This window comes from Perissodus microlepis, chromosome 18 (assembly GCF_051167445.1).
Source record: "Perissodus microlepis isolate ML-2025 ecotype Zambia chromosome 18, ASM5116744v1, whole genome shotgun sequence".
Taxonomy (NCBI): Eukaryota; Metazoa; Chordata; class Actinopteri; order Cichliformes; family Cichlidae; genus Perissodus; species Perissodus microlepis.
The window spans coordinates 29,156,782-29,180,184 of record NC_140478.1 but is presented as its reverse complement, the minus strand read 5'-3'; the positions used below and the strand labels follow the sequence as shown (position 1 = coordinate 29,180,184).

General features: G+C 40.6%; 1 protein-coding gene across 2 annotated transcripts in view; it reads left to right on the top strand.

Annotated features, from left to right (window-relative positions):
• The window catches only part of LOC146368110 (receptor-type tyrosine-protein phosphatase N2-like), a 217,722-nt gene that overhangs the window by 97,355 nt on the left and 96,964 nt on the right, over nucleotides 1–23,403 (top strand). For both annotated transcript variants that reach the window (XM_084911857.1, XM_084911856.1), the window contains exon 12: nucleotides 18,705–18,769. In XM_084911857.1, the coding sequence (XP_084767983.1) occupies nucleotides 18,705–18,769 (65 nt within the window). The remainder of the gene's footprint in view (nucleotides 1–18,704; nucleotides 18,770–23,403) is intronic.

The following is a 23,403-nucleotide window of genomic DNA, read 5'->3' as shown; positions in this document are numbered from 1 at the left end:
AGCTGGAGCAAGTCGGCAGGGTGTGTGCGTGCATGCGTGTGCGTATGTGTGTGTGCGTGCGTGTGTGTAAGACAGATACTTGGATCTGCCACCAAAGCACATTCCTCCAGACGCGTGGCCAGGCCATCGCTTCCCTGACTACCAGCTGTTGATAGAGAGAGCTATCCAACACACACTCTCACACACTTCCTGATAAGATACAGCGAGATGCATGCAAACACACAGGCACACACTTTTTTTTACTGCTCAGATTGTGGCTTTCTGTCTTTTAAGCAGCCCAGTGAACACGAGTAGGAATGTGCGCACGCACACACACACACACACACACACACACACACACACACACACACACACACACACACACACACACACAGTCACGCTCAGTAACACACACTCGCTCTTTCGCTCCACTGCCGGCTGGCATGGGACCAAGTCCTGCATAATGGCTCTGCCAAGACAGATATGTTCACCAGTTAACTGGCTGCTGCCATCACCAGCCGCCTCCATCAGCCACACACACACAAACAGACACACACACACACACAAAGAGAGGTGGGGATTGCCTCTACCGCAGCTTACTATTGTGCAAAAATGCAGTATTAAACTAAACTTGCCAACGTAACTATATAACTTGTTAAACTATATCATTACCCTGTCACCCTTGTCAAAAAAAAAGAAAAAGCATAACCCACAATACAGATATTTTCCCTCTGCCATAACCTGAGTTTCCTTTCAGATATTGGACTTTATGATCCAGATGAGCTCTCCAATAGATCCGTCTATCCATTTCCTACCACTATTCTCAGTCACACGGTCAGTAGTCTAAACTTCTACCTAAGCCAATCAAGAAATATAGTCTCTCCAGCATGTCCTGGGTGTTCTCCAGGTTGGAAATGGCAGAGAAATCTTACCTAGAAGGTAGACATGAGGAATTCTAGTCCGATGCCCATACCACCCCAACCTCACTCTACTCCAAGCCTGAGTGATCCTAGGACAGTCAGCAGTAACATGCCCCTAGTAGGTCTCCTAAGGCAAATCAAACCCAGGTGAGAAGCCAGACTTAAGCGTGATTCAAGTGATGCCTGCGGGATGGGCTCCTCAGTAAGTGCTTGGTGACTGGGCGTTTAACCCAGCCGTGAGGAGGTACTTGGGAATGCTTATTCGTGGGCTCCCACAGGTGATGCCAGAGGTGTTTTGTAAGGTTGCCAATCAAGGGTGGAGACCTTAGTGGTCCCAGTCTAATATAACTCACTCTAAAGACACAAGCTCGCAATCGGATAGAATCAAATGATTTTGCTTTTCGTGACCGTTTTGGGAGATATGTCATTTGTTGAGTGTGTTCTTCTTCTGCGAGGATGAAGACCATTTTATTGGTGTAGACAGGGTTACAATACAGCTTGTTTTTGGATGATTGGCCATATTCCTGATGATGTTGAAGAATTTTAATTAATACATTTAATTAATTTGAATTAAGTAACAAAAACATCACAAAGTGCTACTCAACAAAATACCAGAGCATTAAAAAAAAAAGAGTGAACCAAACACACGAATAAAAAGATGTTTTTAGTTCCTGAAAAAAGAGTCTGCAGATCTGAAGCTCAGAGGGAGAGAGCTCCACAGTCTGGTGGCCACTCTGGCAAAAAAGCTGTCTCCTTTAGTTTTCAAGTACACCCTGATCACATGACCTCAGGGACCCGCTGGGGACATATGGATATAAATGTTCAGTGATGTAAGCTGCTGCTGCTCCATGAAGAGCTCTGAAAGTCAAAACCAGAATCTTAAAATGACATATGCTGGAAAAGGAAGAATACCTGATAATAATTTTTGCCAGAAGTCCTCCTACTTACTTCTTGTTGGTTTTAACCTGTAACGTGATCTTTGTCTAATTTTAACAAGCACAGTTTCCAAAGCTTACATGAACCTTTAGTGAGCCCTGTGTTATTTTTGAAACTGTCGCAGGGGTAATTATAGAAAGCACGCGATCTTTGACAGTCTGATATTTTTGAAGACTTGTTGCAGTTTCAGCTTTGTTTTTTAATACTATGGGGCTTAAGTGGGGTTTAAACATCTCAGATTTGTCCCAGATATACTAGGAGCAGAAAGAAATATCTGCAGCTATTTCTGGTTTTCTGCATTTACCATAAAGCTCTTTTTATTAACTGCACTCAAATAAGAATGCTGTGCAGTCTTGAACTATGAGACCTAAGTGAAAAGGATAAGTTTACAGTTGCAGTTATCAAGTTGAGTTATCATCCTGGTCCCAGACAGTGTAATGCTGACACCTCTGATGACAATTCAACAGCATCCTGATACAATCATAAACTGTCTGCAAGTTGTTGCACAGGTCATATCGATATTCTGCCCAGCAGACGTTTTAGAAGTCAGGAGGTCAGGGTGGAACTGCCTGCATGCTACATCAACTTCCCTTTCATGCCTTGAAATCAAACCCGTTAAATGAGGTCAGCCGCTGGGTCACTTTTACATTTACTCCGTCGCACTTGTCCAGCCAGAGAGACCCTCAGATTTTCTCAGACTCCTTCTGAATGTGAATGCGATATTGTCGATTTTCTCTGGGGTCACGGATCAGGAGGCATCAGCTCTGTGCTCCCCTGCCACGGAGATGGGCAGGTTACTGATGGTCGCGTGGCGTTTGGCGTGTCTTGACGGACACAGTGTGTGATTTGCAGCGACAAGCGGAACAAATGTCGGTAATGAGGTCACCTTGGCCGCCAGATCTGTGTCCGACTTTCAAACCTGATCCCTCCCTCTGTCTAACACACACACACACACACACACACACACACACACACACACACACACACACACACACACACACACACACACACACACACACACACAAACCACTTCAGAGAAATCACAAGGTATACAGAGCCATATGAATAAAAATGCGATGCTTGGGATGCAGAAACAGGATGACTGACAGTTAAACTGATGCTTACCTGTTTTTGTAGAGATTTTTTTATTTATTCCAGCAAATACAAGCAATATTTTTTTAAATGCAGCTGTTAAACATGAAAGGTTTGGCAATAAATGCTTTAAACGGCATAAATAATATGAAAATTGAAATAAATGTTGTTAACATTAATACTTAAGTACAAACTCAACTTTACTTGTATTTATTTTTGTAACTTTGGTTCATCGGTTTTAGAAACAGAACACTTTGCAGGGCTGTGGCTGAGGTCTGGGAATATAATCAAATCAGTGAAATAAAAAAGTCCCCGTAGGTCAAGAAAAATGAGCAATTTAGACTTTCAGACAACTTGTTGTTTACAGTCTTACACAATTTGCCCAAGCCTCTGTGTGATCAGACAGGAAAAAATCCAGCACTACATATCAGTCTGAGCACTTTATATGTCAGATCTGTACATTTAAAAATAGGATCCGTGGTGCGTTTCTTCATCAATATGTTTTTGTGCGTGCAAATCTGTGTGAAGGTTCTTTACTGCTCGATGGTGTTTCTGCTCGTCTTTTAGACTGTACACCAGTATGCGTCCGTGTTCAAAGCCTTTATGTGCGTGTGTATCTGTGTGCATTTTTGTTTCTTTATGGCTTTGACACGCTAGTATGTGTGTGAGTGCGTGTAAGACAAAGCAGATCTCGTGCACACAGCTCGGTGTCAGATCACATAAGAGGACTTGCTCGCCGAAGGGCAGATTGAAACCAGAAGCTTCTCGGGAATCAAACAGTAGCTGAAAAAGCAGCAGAGGACAGACACAGTCTGGGATAATTCCTTCCAACACATTCACACAAAACCTCTGCAAGTGATGTGATTTAGACAGTACCGAATGTCACATTGAAATCAAGGTACACATTCTTGAGCTGTCCTGACTTCTGAGAATCTGTAGGATAATTATTCCTCAGTTTATCCAAACTTCATCTACGTGCATGTCAGTTATGACAAAAGACTAAAAAGTTTATATATTTAAGAACAAATCTTGCCATCTTCAAAGCAAGGTGGAATTTATGGATTTCTAATCATTTGAGCACTCAAAGCACTTTCTATTACAAGTCTCATTTACTTAGGAGTCGGGGATCAATCAACTGATCTTACGGTTGGTGGATGACCCGCTCTGCCATCTGAGTCCCCACAAATCTCCCCCAGATATTTGGAGAAAATGTATCATCCCAATCATGATTATACTGGAAATTAGAAAGGTGCCGTAGTGATTGTGTTTTGGCTGGCTCACCCACTTGACTTCTCTCAGGCTTGAGGCAAAATGTAATCTGAAAAAATGTCAGTCACATTTCAAAAGGTCAAATCTCAGGTATAAACAAAGTTAGACAAGTTTATTTGAAAGGAAGGCTTGTGTGTGCACTGTTGACTTACTATACATACATGTATAGAAGTATAGACGTGTATAGAATAAGTGTATAAACAGATCGATAGAGAGAAATAATGCAGACTTTCAAAGTAAACTAAGCCCCGTTTGCTTTAAATACATCAGTATACTGCAAACAGCTTCCACCTGTATATCTGTTTTTCTTCCAAATAGAAAAGGCATTAATGATAGTGAACTCCTTCATCCTGTTGTTGACACTCAGTACATTAGAAATTGCTTGGCCCTGCAGGTAAAAGGCAGGCCTTGATACACTGGAGGCCCCAGGGAGGAGCGATATCGCCTTCTTATCCTCTGAATCTGTCCCACATATGTAGCTTCTGAGTGGGCGCTAGCAGCCTAATGCCAGTTTACCCACAGGTCACATCTCCGTTTTTTTGTTTTAAAGTCTGCTAGTGTGGCAAAAAGCCCAGGCTTTTTTGTTTTTAGTGTGTGTGTGTGTGTGTGTGTGTGTGTGTGTGTGTGTTTTGCTTGCTGTTTTGTTTCTTTTGTTATGTATGCCGGAGGCCGCCCTTTATTTACAATCTAAACCCTCCCGCTCAGGTTCCTGACTGGTACTGCCAGCATTCTGTCTCCTTTCCCAACACCTCCCTCTCACCTTTGCTTGTTTCTGCTCAAAGTCATCTGGTCCTTTTCCAAATGAGCTATCCTCACTCAACAAGTGTAAAAAGTGATAATACTAATATCCTTAATAATTAAGATAATATTTGTAATATTTCTATTATTAAAGTACAGGAAAGCAGAAATAGTGTGACAGCAGACAACAGCAAACTTTTAATCTCCATCAGATATCCTGATGTTACAAGTATCAGTGGTTGCTGTCATTTCTGAAAATTTTATCACTTCACCCTATTTTCGTCCCACCTGGATTGTAATTAGGAGCCACAGGACAAGATGGCTTGTTGGCCAAGGATAACGTCTTGACATAGCAGCCTGTCTTATCGTACAGTTACCCGTCAGGCCGCTGTGCCCCGAGGCTAACTCGATACTGGAATGTGCCTTCCTTCTCTGTGGCTTGTCTGATGTGGACGTTTCAGTGCAGGCTGCTACCCGTAGATATGTTTGTAGAAGTGAAGTCATTCCTTTTTGTTGCCCAGTTTTTGTTAATGTCCTTTGATGTATTTGCTCACAAGGTCAAAAGAATATGTGATGAATTTGTTATTAGGCTGATGTGACTATTATGGTTGATAAAAAAGAGGATTTTGGTCATTAAATCCTTGTACGTAGTGAAAACGCCTGCTACCGTGCATTATCATTTTCCTCTCTACTGTGTTACAGCTGCCTCACTCCGGCTGAAGAACTATGTTAAGCAAATTGAAGTGAGTGGCAATATATCGTGCAGTGGTAATAGATTGTGGGTTTTGTTAAGTCTAGATCTCTGCAGTCTGTGAGGTCAAGCTGTTCTCTGAGCTTCAGCTGTACTAAAGACCCCCACACACTAAAACAGGCATGTGTCACTTTAGGTGAAAGTACCTTCCAGCTGATTCATTCAGTCACGTTTTTGGTTGAAAAGTCCGTCCTTCCATCCGTCCATCTGTCCGTGAACTTACTGCACAAGCTCTGTGATGGACTTGTGTTTTTTTTTCTTGCAAAGACAGCTGGCTTAAGTTTTTATTTTATTGTTTTACACAAATGCCATTATAACCAACTTTTGAATGTGTTGCACACTGTACCTCATTTCTTAAAACATGTTTGAATGCTAACTCCTGAAAAAAACCTGAAAGGGCTTAAAGTCATGTGTTTAGTCAGTTGTAGTGTTTGGTTAGCATTGTTGTCTCTCATTATGCAAAGTTTGATGTAGATGTAGATCCATGTTTTGAAATAAAACATGAACTTTAAAAGCTTTTATTTTACACAGCTTTGTCATTTATGTCTGAATAAATGTATTTTGTAGTGCAGCTAGTGCACGTTGAAAACTGTAAAATAAGAAACATATTTCCAAAGAAGCGAACGCATCAATATTCCCTGATGTGATTGAATACTTGGTTTGGTTCTTTGCTTTAACAGTTGTTCTATGAGGGGTTTCAGTTACTTCAGAAATGTTAAATTCAGTGCCTTGTCCCTTTCAATAACTTTGATAGATAAACAGCGATTGCTCCCTCGTTCAGTCGTTTCAGCTGTCTGCACCAGGGTCACTTTTGCTCAATACTTTCTACACAAAAGCAACAGTTTTGTACTCTCTGTCATGGCTTCCAGTCAACACACATCCAGCCAGAACAGCCACAGCATGAATAAGATGAGCAACCTCGAGCATTTGCGGTCCCTTGAATACATTGTTGTACAGGCGAAGTGAGGAGGCGGGAAAAGCGATTGAAAGCTCAAGGTTTTCTCCTTTAGTATTTGGACTGCTTGTCCTCCCTCCAGTGATAATGGAGGATATTCCCTCTAAGTTGAGTTTCAGGACAAGAGAAGACCGTGCGACTCCCCTGCGAGAGCCCCCGCCGCCTGACTGCCCAGCAGACTGGCCTTGGCTCCGTCACAGTGCCAGCAGGCTACTTGGGGAACACACACAAGCCCGATCACTATATGCATACTGTATATATGTGGGCACTTACAATGCCACACTAGGAGATCAGTATAAGAAAGAGAAAAAGAAGAAAAAGCCTTTTAGACATCACCGGTTATCTTAAAATGTTACTGGGAAATTTGAAATCTATTTTTTGTTTATCATGGTTGTAAAAACTACATTTATTCCACTTAGTGTTTAAACTCTAAATCATGTTCTGAGTGGCTATTTGTCTTTCCAAACAAGCCTAACTGATGTACATACACGTGTTTACAAACCAAACAAGAGAGAGAGAAAAACAGATCTCACAACCAAGTGAAATGCTGATTTGGAGCACATATGCAGTTGTTTGATTTCACTGCATTGACTGAAAGCTTTGCTACAAGATGCGTCACATTGAATGTATCTATGAGAAGCAAAGACAGTGCACAGCAAAGAAAGGTGAAGAGAAGACGGGTAGCCTTAACAGTGAGACATACAACAGAATTACTGCAAGAACCCTGAAAGAGAAGATGCCAGGAACTGTGTCTTGGCTCAGTTTTGGTTTGCAAGGTGGTCTGTGTGCCAGTTGTCACTCCAGGTTTGATGGTCACATGAAGGCCTCTACTCTTGGCGCTGACATGCTCTGTGGTTGATGTGCATGCAGCCCAGCAGATCAGATTTTTTTGCATATCCCAAGTGTGAACAAAGTGAACTGAAGATCAGACCATCCAATTCACAAGAGATGAGGGATTCTGGCGGAAGTCAACAGTCTTTGTGTTACAGCTGAAGAAAGCTGAAATAAAGTTTAAATTTTGGACTAATGAGGTCTTATGCTGAAATTTTATCATCAGACGTTGTGGGTGAATAACAGGAAAAGTTTGCCTTTATTAAATTCAGGAAAACAAATGGCAATCTGAGGTTCAGAAAAGTATACAGTCACAGTTTTTATGCTTTCCCATGTCAACCTCTTCCTTTCCCACTTCGTCATATGCCATTGCACCGTCTGAGGCAGCCCGTGCTACAGCACCTGGTGATCAGACGGCAAGTGGTTTGCTTGCCAGCACCACCACCGTCTGCTCTCTCCCTCTCAATCTCTAACGTGCTCTCTCACCCAGTCTGCCCAGAAGATGACTCATATCTACTGTAAAGGTCATCCATCAGAGTGATGAAGGAGGGAGGCGTTAAGTGTTGGCTTTCCATGTCAATTTTTTTGTCAGTAAACCATTTGTCCATTTGTCAGTAAGTGGAGCCTCTCTCCCTCCTCTTCTCCTTCTTATTTGCTCTTACCTGGTAATATAGTTTTTGCAAGAACGATGGCCACTAAGTTGACAACGCATTATAATTTTTCTTGAAAGTATTAATGTTTAAGTTTTACGTCGCAAAACTATTTTTATGTAGTGCAGTAATAAAACTTTGAGCAGGCGGTAATGTAATTACTGAGAATGAAACAGTGATGCAAAGCATCGCTGGGAAAAATAACACGATTACAGTCATTTCATTGTTCGGCTTTGGTAAACAACATAAGTGAAATATAATTATTTATTGAAATTCTTTTTAAAAAGTTTGTGTTTGATACAAAAATGAACACATTTTTTTTATAAATGTGTTCTACTTTTTATTTAAACTAACAGTGGTTGTGGTTGAACCAATAACTCATTTGTTTTTCAGAGCTTCACACCAACTTTTGCAGGCTGTCCTAATAAAACCCAACAACAACAGTTTTGTGAAGCTATGCTTATTTACTCTACGTTCTTTCTAAGAGCTGTTTGAAAAGATTATTATTGGTCTTTTTATGAGTAGTATGAGCTGAAGTCAGAATCAGCCCACCAAAGACTTTTTCCTGTAATTTTACATAGAAGTCAGTTTCATGTAAAAACTGACTCCTTTGGTCTCAGCTGCAGCTGCATAATGATTGGAACTAGCATTATTTATTAACAACGATTCACAAGCTCAGTTTTATTATCATAAATTTGCAAACTGCCTTCACCATTAGTCAGAGGTGAAAAAAGGGTGTGGCAGGAATGAGCCACCCTCGGCAGTGTGAGCTGTTGTGCTTTCGCGAGCAGCTTTTCGGCTTCTCATTGCTTGACAGCTCCTTCCTCTTGCTACTCCTGCTAGCGCTTCTCCTCCTCTCTGCTACTAAAACAGGGAAGGTATGATTATTGATGTTTACCAGCTGTGATGTCTCACCTCCCCTGACACTACACTCTAAACCCACTGCTCCACCCCTCCCCTGCAGCCGAGCCACTAACCACACCCTTCCACAATCTGCTGAAAGATGTACTCTTAGGCCCCTTCCTCAATGTAACAATGGTTGTTCTTTTTTCACATAAATGCCCTCCTGGACTCCCTGCTCCTCTCACATGAGGATGTGCACACCCTCATCATTGAAACAGTGGCCACTAGCCTGTAGGTGTAGATAGACGACAGACTCATTGCCAGTGAGGTGGGTCTTCTGTGTTGTGCCATCCCCTCAGCCAGAGGATGTTTGCCGATGTATAATTCACAGCGGTCCTCGTGATGCTTAACTGTGCAGAACTAGAAGTCACTTGGATGAGTGATGGAAGTTTCCTCCTGTGGCCAGATGAACAGATTTAACTTTCCAGGGTTTCCTTACCTGGATTATTGAGCATGTATTAAGACATCTAAAGCAAACAATAAGCATTATTTACTGCCACTAGCCAGTGCATGTTGGGCGGTCTGTCCTCCTGTTTCTGAAGATCGAGAGCTCTTACCTTTCATGACCACCCTCCCTCCCTGCACAGCTGGGTAAAGCCTGGCACTCTGTGGGAGGTTTGATAGATGGCAGCCAAGGTACTGGCAGCCCTATCTCTGGCCTTGCCAAGCGATTGTCATCTGCCACTTATCAGCCCTATAAACACCCCCCAGAAAGCACTTTGCTTCAGAGGGAGGAGGGTAGGGAGAGGATAACAGGGGTGGCAGGAAGACAGAAGTGAGCACCGAGGACAGAGGGAGGAAAGTGAGAGATTGAAGGAGGAAGAAGAATGCTAAAAGAGCAGAGGGGAGGAAGCACCGCATTCTCACTAGCTATTTGTTTTATGCTAGTGTTTATTCTAATGGTTTGACTCTTCCTGGTCACATGTAAATACTATTGCTGTTACATTAAGGAATAGATCTTGGTTTGGGTTAAAGGATAGCATTTCATAATATTAAACATATGTTACATATGAAAGCTACTCATCCTTTTTCTTCTAACGTCTAAGTCTTAAAACAGTCACAACACTATTACAGTAGACTTACATTAATTCCGATGGTCTTTTCAGACACGATGCATTTCAATTTGTCTACTCGACTACCCCACATTTTGGGAAATGATGCTGTTGTGATGTCTTCTGGATTAAAATGTGATGGCTTTAAGTCATGCCCAGGCATCATTAGCGTGATCGCCCTTCAGGAATTATGAAGAAAGAGTCAGGGGAAGAGTATGTAGAAGAGTATGTAGTAGAGAGAATGAGAAGAATTTAGAGGTACAAACTAAGTCTTTACACTAAATTACAGCAAAGACTTGCCAAATTTGAAAACAACCCATGAGAGCTTTGACTGATCAGGCATCCCTTTCTTCAGGATGACTTATCTGATCAGGGTTGGCACAAAAACTACCCAAGCTAGAATAATGACATCATGCCAACCATGATGAAAATCAAAAGCCTCTCCATTAAAGACAAAACTAAAAATGAAAGTGTAAAAGAGAGAAAATTTGGGAATAACGGTTAACTTTTTCACATGGCCTAATTTGTAATATTGCTGTTGTTTTTTTACATGAAAATAGTAGAAATATCTGGGTAGAGAATGAAAATCGAGTGCTTGATGTTTACACTGCAAACTTCTAAATTGTGTGAATAGCGCCGGTTCACAAAAAGCTCTTTGACCGTCTCACAAACAGTTCTGATGCATACAAGCTGGCAACATAAGGAGCATGGGAAAACTAAAAAACTAAACTAAAAAACTGGGATTAGAATTTGAACAAAAGTTTGACTCATGGCTCCGATGGAGAAGAGCGAAAGTAGTGGTTTCAGATAAGCAGAGAACGGTGGCACAAATTTGCACAAATTCAGTTTTTGTCGTCACAATTTTGAAGCCCGAACAGGGTTTTATTTCATTTTTTTCTCCCACATACTGGAGGTCAGTTCCATTTGTGCAGAATTGGGTTTTATGACTCAAGACTCAATTTCTCAAAGGTCACCTCCACTTTGGGAATATTAGTTTTTATGACAGTTCCCTCTCAGAAAGAAAAGCTCTTTTACACACTTCCCAGCTGCTCTAGTGGAAGGTGGACGTACGCTGTATGAATACCAAACAGTAACATGATAAAAAAGAATAGCCAGTTCATGTGGGTTTATGTTTCATAGTATGAGAATGGTGATCCGCTAATGAGCTCTTGTTATTGGAATACGGCTTCCTGCCTCATTGCAGTCAGGCGTCGGCTGATGTGAGGTCATTAATTGTTGTGGGCGGTTGGGATATGTTTTCCTGCCGGGGTCCCCGGTGTCATATCGGCTTAATGAATTGTTTATGTAAAGTAACAGAGGTGTTTAATACCTGCCTTTTAAAATGTGAATGAATCAAACGGAGCAGAAGCGAGGAGCTAAATGTCATCAATTAAAGCAGAGAACGAGCGAGACAAACACATTATGGTTAATATACTGTATATGTGCATCTATAATCCTGGAGTTCAATCAGATATCCAGCAACATTGGAGACTGGACTCAGGATGTTAAGTTTATATCATGGAAAACAAAAAACAGATCCGTAGCATGATGTTCAAAACAAACAAACAAAAATAATCCCAATTTTAATCACTGAACTCAAACTTTGCTGCTCTGTGGAGAGATTTTAGCCTATTATTAGTCATTGCTTTGATTTTGTGGCACATTAGCTTTATGGTTCAGTTAAGCCACTTTCCTTTTTAACTTACCAAAAGGAATTTGATTTAACAGAGGAAAAAGAAAAAGTATAACAGCAGCTGAAGTGATTGATATACACAGGCCACTTTATTATGTATACCTAGGACTTCCTTAATTCTCTGGGTCTTAGATTTAATAGGTGCTGGAAAGATTATAAGAGATTTTCGTCTATATCGCAAACAGTTGCTGCAGATTTGTCGACTGCACATCCATGATGGGAATCTGGTATTTGAGTTCAGTGAATTCATTGTCATGTTTAAAAAGCCAGTTTGAGATGATTTGAGCTTCATGACACGGTTTGCTGAAGGGAGTCATCAGACGATGGGTACACTGTAGCCATAAAGGGATCGCTATGGTCACTAATAATACTCAAGTATACTATGGGGTTTAATTGTGTCTTTCTGACCCCACCATCCAAAAGTCATGTGAGAAATTAAGATCATCAATTTCTGAAATACTCAGCTCAATCCATCGGACACAAACAACCATGCAACATTCAAAAATCACCTTCTTTCTCCACTTGGATGCTCAATTTGAACTTCAGTAGGTTCACCTTTATTGTAACTAGATGACTTTATTTACATGACTTCATTTATTGGCATGATTCCTGCTTTCTTCTTTCTTAGTTTCTGTCTTTATTCGCCCCGTCCTTCAGAGCCTTCTTCAGTAAGCTCTTATTTCTTCCCTCCCTCACCCGCTCTTTATCTCTCTCTTTTTCCTGTCTATCACATTTCTCTCAGTCTACACATCTTTCCTTCTATCCTCCCTCAATGGTCTCTCATCCCCCAGGTGGCCCGAGATGCCATTTCGGCCCCCTGCTTTTGAATTTAATTACAAATGGCATTGTTTTCACGCAGCCCTCCCTCCTCATCTGACACTCACGTTCCCACAAACACACATTCACACAGCACACCGGTCCATGCTGCATCCCAGATTACTGCAGGCAATAACACCAAGAATTAGGGGAGTTGGGGGTGGTGATCAACAAGGAACAGATTGAAGGCTGAAAAGTTGATATCAGAAATCAAATTAATGCAAGTGAGAGGGAAACAATATCTAATTAAGATGCTTTTGAAAAAACGACAGGCAAATCTGTTTTGACACAATTACTGGTGACTTGTAGGGTCGATTATGAGATGAAGCGTTCAGATCCAAATATTTGAATTGCTCTGCATTTATCGCGTAATAAATGAAATTTGATTCTGAAGGGAGACAGGAAACAGTAACCATTTCACAACTGAACAAATTTGCTTTAAAACACTAAACTGCAAGAAAAAAATATATACACAGTGGGTCAAGTTATTTGTTGGACGAACAGGTTGTGCATGAAATTGTGTATTAATAATTTGTTGCTTTTATTATGAAATTATGTTTTAATTTCAATTCATTTTATTTATACAGCGCCAAATCACAACAATAGCCAAGCTTTATATTGTAAGGTAGACTCTACTACAATAATACATACAGAGAAAAACCCAACAATCATCAATTTATTACATTTGACAAAGACATGCCAAATATGGTCTGGTAACAAAAACCTGAACCCTTGACCCTCCCCAGGATGAGAGGCTATCTGATGCCGTGGAAGGGATTTTGCTATGCAGTCAGCCTTCCTTCGTTTTAGAAGGAAATCATTTCAAAGATCTTATGAGCAATCACCTTTATCATCCTGTGATGAAGAATTTCTATCTTTATAAGAGTGGTCTCTTCTGAGATGACAGCACCCCGATTCATGTGCCACAAGAGTGGCTCTTAATAGTTTGACAAGTAGCCTATAAAAATGCTGCAGCCCTCACAATTGCCAGATCTCAAACCCAGGGGATAATAGCTAAAATCTCATGCTCTCTTAAAAGATCTTATTCTTTGTTGTGCTCTTAGAAAGTCTTTCTTTCTTTTATACTTGAAGAATCCCCATCTCCTGAAAATTACTTTCCCATAAACCAAATTTGACATTTTTGATCGAAACATTTTTTTGACAAACTTTTCATTATTGTAAGTTAAAAGTTAAAATGCAGTTTAAAATAGAGAAACATTATAAGGAAGAACTCCAAGGAGTTTACACATGCAAAATAAACAATTTGTTACAGTAAAATATCTATCTGTCTGCGCTGTATATGTCCTGTCCTATCCTCATTAACCACAGCATTCTTAATCCCGGCTGGCTTTTTTATTACCTGCACAACATTAATTGATGGTTGTGCTCCTTGGACCAGATCTTGTAGGGACACAGGGAAAAAAAGCAAACAGCCTGCAATATATTTTAATTTGCTCAGGGATTGTTGCTCTCGTGATGAACTAATGTGATTACACCCCTGTAGTGTGTCAGTACAGTGATGGCGTTTCACTGGTTTCTGTGCCTTTGAAGGATGGCTGTTGTTTTCTTCTCATTATACAGCTTCTGAAATGTACCCAGGAGGGTGAGTGAGAGGTATAGAGGTTTGCTTCTTTGGGGTGGTGGTGGTTAGTGGTTGGAATAAGGAACCCTCAGTGCTGCAAAAGCATCTATTCTGTTGGTCCAGGACTTGTGGAGCCAGCCTGGGCCTTTCCCTTTTGTCAACAGTGAAAAATGAAGCATTTCTGAATCCCCAGCACTCGCTGTGTTTCCCTTTAGGCGCCTCAGATACATTGAGTTAACATAAAGCAAAATTCAGGACGGGGGTGGCACCGGTGACAAATGAAGCGCCTGTGTGTGTTTTGGAGGGAAAATAAAGGGGCCTCAGTTGTAGAAATGAGATTTGGTCCATGTTACTTCCTTCAAGCCCAATTTTTCCCTGCAGTCCAAATGTATCTGAGAGGTACAATGGAAGATGGAATATTCTCGAAATGGAAAAAAGTGAATAATTTGAGTATAGCTCATTTCCCTTCAGCTTGCTCTCAGTCTGCAGTCCATCGCTGCTTCAGTCCCATTTTGTCGCATTACATCTTATTTTCACACTGTGCTGCCTGTCTGGCTGAAAGAAAAGTTGCCAGTCGCTCTGATCACGACACCTTGCCCATTGCAGCTTCTTAAAAATGGATCCAATTTGGGTTTTGGAGAGAACGCTCGCTGGGGTACAAATGAGGCACCTCAGGTCGCTTGTTCACGAGCAGTGCTCTCATTCGACTTGGAGTCATTTGTAGTCTGCAGGAGAGAAGAGTCCGGATAGCTGTTGGCTACATTTCGGAGAGGCCGCGGTGCCGCGGTGTTGGGAGGTCCAAAGACTTGTCGACTAATTAGAAGAAGCTCGCCGCCTGTGATGTTGTCACGCTTGCTGGCCGCAAGGCAAGTCACTCTAGGGAACCAGACGTTGGTGCAGAGATTTCTGATTCTGTCCCAACAAAATCACGTTGGGTGCTTTCATGTTTGTTTGTGTATATCAGGCCTTTTACTCTGATTCTGTATGAGGAATTAAATATGAGTGTTTGTGTGTGTGTGTCTTAGATGTCTGCCTTTGTGTGTGTGTGTGTGAGAGAACCCATCACCGACGCTTCCCTGCAGATGCAACTCAAATAGGTTGTGCCTCACCAATTACCAAAAGCACTTTAGACAACAACATCTTTAGTTATTTCACTGAGTCTGGTCCCAAAGTTGCCTGCTGTTTACCGTCTCTGCTTGTGTTTCATTTGAACTTAATTAATCCTTTAAAAGATTTTGTTCAAATCAGTGCATTGGCAGCACTACAACTTGCGTTCATAGAAAGTAGCAGCAGCCTCAGAAAGAAATGAAATCAACAGAACGATTGAAGGCATTTGATGGAATCAAATAAAACCGATTTTATCTGTGAAATGTAGTGAATAATGCAATTTTTTTTTACATGTTTTCCCTCCTGTTCCATGCAAAGTAACACAAATAGACATTTACTTTTCTCTGAAAATCATTTGCACAAGCAACACCAATGGCAAATTGTTTTACGGTGGTACTTTCTGCAGCAATGAGAAATACACCTTCTTTCTCAGTAAACATGCAAACAGTCCTTTTAAAGTATTTTAGACAGTTCAAGAGGTTCACTTAAAATTCAGCCTTGGAAAAGTACCATGTGGCTACAGCTTTAAAGACTGAAAAGTCATGTTTCCTGCGAGGGGAAGATCAATAATTCATGCGATTCATGTGGCTTCCAAGAGCAAACTAACAGATTATCTCGTGCAACTGCTACACTGCTCTCTGAAGGCTGAGCCATTCAATAATTCTGCCCGTTGTGGGATGTCACAACAGGCGTCTTACCTTTTTGACAAGTGATGGAAAACACCTGAGTTGGTGTTGATGAGTTTGAAGAATCCTAACAAGTTGCAACCGACGTCTGATGGAGACATCGGTTTTTAACGCTGAACTAGAAGTCTGTTCAGATGCTCCTCAGTGAGCATAAGAGCAGGTGCCACTGACAAACCAATTCAGCCACTTCAGCTTCTATTTCTCTCTGCTGCTGCTGCTCCCTGCTGACAGCACTATTAAGACATGTCGGCCCACTTGGCTATCACAGACAAGGTGTTCATACGTCTTTGTCTGGGGCCTGGACAAGGACCAGTCAGCCACAACATTAACCCTTCAGCGTCTTTTTATTACAGCGTGACAGAGCTAAACGAGTCCCCTCCATATACCACATGGAAACCAAGGCATTCACATTAAACAGAAGGAAGTGTCCACCTGTGATTGATTTTGGCTTTATACATTCAAAAGAGCTGCTCGTTTGGACTGTGGTGTTTAAGGTCAGCATCTATGGTTGCATAACATCTGGCATAAATTGACCAGTGAATGACGAATTGAAAGACTAATTATTAAAGCCACTGGTGAATTTGGACTGTGGCAGAGCTAGGGCTCTATTTGCATATCCTTCATCTGCCTGGTGTGTCAACAAAGAAGACTCGCTTTCTTTCACCTCACCGGTGTATTCAGATGCAAAGCGAAGTGAATGTAATTACGTATCCTTTCTTTTTTTCATATCGTTTCTGTTCTGGCTTTAATATGTGCTCTGCTGAATTTTAATTGTAGCCCTCCATTTGTTTCCCTTTAAGCTCATGAAAAAAGAGAGCTGTGCGCAGGGATTAATTCTATTTGTGTGGAAATTTGTTTTAATATTTGCCTGGCGGCAGGTCGGGTTAAAAATTCATATTTCATAAAGTGAAGATATGCTACAGTAATGGCTCATTTGGACCTCCAATGGTAGAATTTATTCTTGAGCCCTGTGGAAGGTTTTCTTTTTTTGGTTTTTTTTGGTTTTTTGGGGGGGGGATGGGGGGTGGGGCGGGGTTAATTTGGTAAATGAATGTGTCTGCGAAGAGCCTGCACGATAACCTCAGTGACATCACCACCAACGCCATGACGACCTGTCTGGTAAAATCCACATTTCGTTGTAGACCATGCTCTTGCTTTAATTTATGGGATAGTTGCAATAAAGTAAATTCAGAAATATTGCAATGAGAAGAAACTGCAAAAAATTACCGTTGCAGGCAAATGTGAGCGATACAATCTTCCTATTGGACATTAACCAAATCTTTATAATAGGATATATTCCACTAAACAGCCACGACCACTCGCCAAGTGCGCGTTGTAATTTACAACACCTATGGTGGCTGCTTGCTACTGCATAAGCTTGTTATATTTGAGAATGTGAATGATGACATGGATTGTTTTTGTGATCTCGTAAGAGGCCCTTCTTACACCAGTCCTGTTGTCAGATTTCATGGTGTGCAATCAGTGAACCTTAAAGAGCAGTCATGGGTATGGCTGAATAAATATTCCCTTTTTGTGTCTGATAATTAAAACACTTAAAAGACTAAAGAGGCAGCGCTTGACAGCATCAATCCGAATACAAAAAACACTGGAGAACAATTCCAGCTGTTCAGCTAGCCGTGTTTCACTGGTATGCATATAGCACTTTTTTACTTATATTTGGCATCACAAGCCACAACCACCCACTGATACATAACTTTACTCTATGCCTACTTTATTCTATTCTTTTTAAATGCTTTTTACTTGGCACACATTAGGGGTCAGTAGGGGTTTCAGTGTCTCCACCAAGGACCCTTTGTTGTTACTGGACATAAAATCCAATTGAACCTTTTTGGCATATTGCAGTTCAAGTGGTCTGAGTGGGCACTAGACTCCCGTGCCTCTTCTGGCCTCTCTTTTTAGACTTTAGAAAATGTAGCTCGTGACAGTAGCATTAAGCCAATTACAGGCCTTGTCAGACTAGATCAGGTAAAGTAGTGTAGGAAGTCCAAAAGTCCAAAAAAGACTTGGTTTTGAAGAGGATAGAGCTAGTAAAGTTTCAGAGAGGGGGAGTGTGGTAGATAGAGGGCTACCTGACTTTTGTTCTTCTCTACACCAGAAGGATTGTTTGTGAATGCTGTTCTTACAAACTCTCTATATCTCTCTGATGTCTTTGTGCTTCATAATGCAACGATGCTTCCATAGTTTCTACAAAGGATCTTTATCAATCATTTGTAAATTAACCAAGCTGCATTTTCAGGGCATTTCTATAAATCATGTTCTGGTTTTGCTTATATGTCATGTGTTAAGGAGGAGGAAGGAGGAAGCATTGATTTTTTGTGAGCCAGTTGAGCACAGAGTTTAATAGCTTGTTTGGCAGAATTTGTAGCATTGATTAATAGTCATGACTGTACACACATGGATGCCTATTATGCATTATTGTGGACTCTGAGGATTAATCACATGTTAAAGTTAATCTACACTACCTGTTTGGAGGAACAATATGCAATAGACATTGTTGTTACGTTTGAAAGTTATTGCAGTTTTGTTCCGTTACCATTGTCACAAAAATGTTTAAAAAATGAACATTGCTTTGCTGATTTAGCATTATAAACTTTTTCATATACAATGTTTTTGCCGGGGGCTAGAAAAGTATTCATTATTATTTTCTGTAAAAACATACTGTTGGACATTTTTCAGTTCATTAATCATTGTGGGGTTTTCTCTCTGTTCTTTCCTTACCATAGTCCAGAAGAAGGTGTCTTTAGAGAAGGAAGCCGAGGTCAGCATCCTGGAGGCTGGGATTGCCGATGTGAGTACACACTTTACTTTTCGTTTTTGATTTGAGGCTAATCAAACGTCCACATGATTAGTGAAGCAAAATGTGACAGGAGTCTCAAACCCAAATGAAATGTATGAAGGTGCACTCATTACCTACTGCTGCTAAAAATGTCTTTCCAGGCTGTAGCATGCAAACACTTTTCACCACAAAACCTTGTGCATTAGTGCAAAAAAATGCATAAAATGTATGAAAATATGAAACTCATTTATTCTAATTGGTAACTCACATTCCTCATATTTGTGTTTGATAGTAACTGTAGACACTTCTCAGAGCAGCTGAGTCATCGCAGAAACGACTTCATGAGAAACAGAATTTCATTAATCTTCCTTTACTTTCCATCTCTTTCCTCACTGACTGTCACTAATGATGCACTGCATTCTTTATAACTCCACTTGAGTAAATCAATTAAAAACAACCCACACAAACAAACAAACAAAAAAGCTATGTAGCATCAACAGTAAGGTCTAAGAGGGGTCTTGGCGCGTGATGGCTGCTTCATCTCTTCCACCTGTCTCCATCTCTTGCCTACATGGCTTTCATCTCCTAGCATTGCTATTCTCCACCATCTCCGTAGTAAATAGACTGCTGAGCATCTGCGCTCCCCTATTGATTCAAGGCTTAGGCTGTACCGATGATGGCGCGCCATTCACCATGCTTATCAAAGTGGCAGGTCTGAGGGAGAAATGGTTGGAAAAGGGGGCATAGTGAGTGACTAAGGGAGAGAAAGACAGAAAGAGTTGGGAGGTTGGAAGAAGGGAGGGATGGCATGGAGAGTCTTTCAAGGTGATCGATACCTAGCTGCAAACAGCAGCCAATTATGGCCAATCGAACCTCAGTTGTAAGAGAAAGAGAGGGAGAGAAGCAAAGAAAACCCCTTTAGCTCAGCCTGCCACACAGAGGCAAAGCAAAAACTGGCGAGTTGCAACCTGCAACGCAGCATCCATCATCACCCCATACCGTGTTTATTATAGTTTTATCATACTCTGTAAAATAAGAATATTAACATAGTACATCACAGATGACAGGTTAAAAATAAAAAATAGAAAAGTTAGTCTCTCAACAGTGCAGAGGAGATTATTTGTTTTCTCACAGACATGAAAACTTGACTTGAACAGGCCTGCAGGTTTGAGAGATGAATTCTCATTTTCACATTGATGCCTGTGTATATTTGGAATGGAGATAACATGAAAATTTATTGTTGCAGCAGAAGAGGTAATGGGAGAAATTGCATGCAATAAAACCAATAAAGACAAAACAGTCGAGCATTAAAATAGATCATAAATTATTGTGGGGTTGTATAACTTTACGCACCTGAATTTCTAGCGTATTAAGGTGGCAAATGAGTGAGAACTACACGGGAACGGTATGTCAACTTTAACGGAAATATAAGGATTTAAAATGCTCTCATTAAGTTACAAGATTTAAAAAAAAGTGTGTGTTTTAGGCTGTGCCTGGATTTAGAAGAATGAAGATGTTGGAAGGACATCCCATAACTGGAAGAAAACTGAGTATACAACTGGTATTTGAATGAACCAGCACCACAATATCTAAAATCCAAACTTCTGTTGTTACACACAAAAAATCCCTTTACTTTGAGATTTTCTTGGACACCTTGTTTAATCCAACTTAAACACGGTTTTGCTTGAGCTAAAACAGTGCTCCAAATATCTGTGCTTTAGAATCATCACATTGCTGTTCTGCAGCATTTATATCTAGTTCAACCGTCTCACAGTGAATCAGCACATCTCCTGCTGTTCGTTGTGGCTCGTTCATGATTTGCGACTACACTGAGCTACTACGTTTCAGAGGAACTGCAACAGTAGTTCTGAAATGTATTGTCTTTCTAATTCATGACACCATTGAAGCTTCAGTAAGTATTTGCTTGACATATCCCCGAATGAAAGCTGTTATTATGCGCTGTAGCTACCATTTAAAACTACTAGTGGCTGTGGGGACAAGTACCTAAAAAATGCATTGGTATCCTTTAGATGATGTGGAAGACAGCACATTGATAACCAAGAAAACTGACTTGCAAGCTTGAAATTTTAACTCCTAGGAAACAGTTTTGAACAGCAAATAAAAACACAGCAAAAAGTATACTCGAGTAAATAGGAAAAAAAAGCCCTAAACGAGACTCCAATTAATTGAATGCCATGTGTGCCTGTCTCATCTGTCTTTTAAAGTGGACAGTCCTACAGCTCATTTTGGGATTGCTTAAACAGAGGAATTAAAAGCCCATATGAGATTCTAATTGAGGACTTCTTGAAACATCTGCTTTAGTACAATTTAGAAAGAAAACATCATAGAAAACAAATAATATCCTGTGAGCTCAATGTGTTCTGATTTTTAGCAACTTATTTGACCCTTACTCGAGGACACAATCTCCTGCATTTCTTTTAAACAGTAAAAAAATGCAGGAGATTGTCTTCATCTCTGTTTGACCTTCGTCCATCTCGCCGTTTGCTCACTTAAATTACAAATCATTCCATCAAAGCACTAATTTGCAAGCTCAATACCTTTGATTTGTGGACTGTGACCTAAGTCCTGCTCTTTCTTTGTCCGCATCATTGTGGCAAGCGGCTTTATGTTTGCCATTAAGAGCTGTAAAGCCTTGAAGTTGTTTGGATGAACTGAACGACATCTGAAAAGTCATAAAATTCTCATTTAAAACTTGTCCTGCGAAACACTGTTGGAGGAATGTGAGTAAGTTCTTGAAAGTAAAAAGAAAACATTTTGAGGATTTTTAAAAATCTGTCACTCTTCTGTATTCAAGGTCCGGATAAACTTTGGTATCTGTTTGTTAGGGTTGTAGAAAGCTTGTGGCAATGGTATTCAGAGATGCATAAATGTCTTATTTGTAGATGTCCTGTTTTAAAGTTGAACGTTTTACACCTGCTTTGAACCCTGACTTGCTCTTTCAGACTTTTTGTAGCGGTGTTAAGAAAATACATGACTTCTGTGTATAAAGGTGAGATAACACTCACAACTGCAAATGGTGGATTCTTGTCAGGAGACATAATATAAGTCATCTTAATGGTTGTAGTCCCAAGTAATGCTCATCCTAAATCAGAAGGGACGAGGGTGTTGGGGGTACAAGGACGCCTTTAATTTTGAGAGATTCATTAAATAACCGCCGTGTTCTCATCCCAAGGAGTCAAATACTGCCGTTCTCTCGTAGATGCTGGCGGCTCCGGAATACGCACAAGTGCCCCTTGGCATTGTTGCTGTGATTCACTGGCCACAGCAACGTTGAGCCTCTAGACATAATGGTCTTCTTTTGAAGAGCAGTGAAGTCTGCACTGGAGATCGGAGGGATAATGTTGGACTAAGTCACAAGTTTGTGAGCTAGGCTGTGGTTTGTGTCCTGTTTGAGAGCTTTGTCTTTTGCTTTGTTTTCATTCGCTAATCTGTTACCCTTTTATTTGCAGCTTGTTTTAATTTAGGCACAAAAAATGCCCACAATGCAAACCCTGCAGGTTATAATATGACACTGGGCCAGTGTGGTTTTTTAAAGTGCCCCCTTTGGCCATTTCAGAGTTTAATCTTGTCCCACACCATAAATGAATGGCATTAAGATTATTTTATCTTATCCGTGTGTAAATCTTAGAGGTTTTCAGCTTTGACAAAATCTCAGGTTTTGTTGTTTTTGGCACTATCAGAAAGGTGATAATTCTTCTTTGTGCTGATTATTGACGCTGGAGTGGTAGGTGTGCACGCATGAGGAAGCAAAATAATAGACTCTAACCTAATAGAGAGTGCATCTTCCAATGACATTAAATTATACTTTGCCCCTGCAGTACCCTTCATTATCTCTCACTCTGACTGCCGTTAATTTACGTAGCTTCAGGATTGAAAATCATTCAATCACCAAGGCCACGGAGAACATGGCACAGATTTCTCCACACTGAGACTTGTGTCCAATTAAGTGAATGCATGTTTGTTGGGAGGGAAGAAGGTGGAAGATAAGGTTGCTGTGGCAGCAACCATTGTCCTGTAGTGGCAATAATCGCACGCTACCCCATCCAGCTCACTTTTTCACTGCAAATAAAGGCACTTCCAATCTGTTTGAAAGAGCTTTTTCACAAATAGAGGAGGGAAATCTAATGACACAAAAAAAATTAAAAATAAGAAACAATGGGAGTGGATGGCTTTTTCCATCACAATTCAATGTAATTGCTATTTAAAATACAGGGCAGGAGCAAACACTCAATTTTACCAGAATGCCAAAATGCCATTTGCCACAAAACGGCTGAAGTAATACAACTTTGAGGAATGAGATCTTTTGCAGTTTTTAGTTATTTTTTGCAAGAATCAGGCATTTTATGAGCCCAGTATTTAAATTTTGAGCTGCATTGATGATTAAAAGTGGAAACATGTTAGCTCTGGTTTTCCCTTCCACAGTGATACATAAACTTAAACACTTGCGGTTGACACGACATATAATTGTCACATTGCATTATGTTTCTGGAAACCTTGTCTGGATCCTTATTAAGGAATGTAATCATTACCTAAGTCAGAGTTTTTGAACAGCATTGCTCTGGGAGACTCTTGAGTGAGCACTTGAATGTGCAAGACAAGGGTCATGTGACAGACACTGGTTGCCA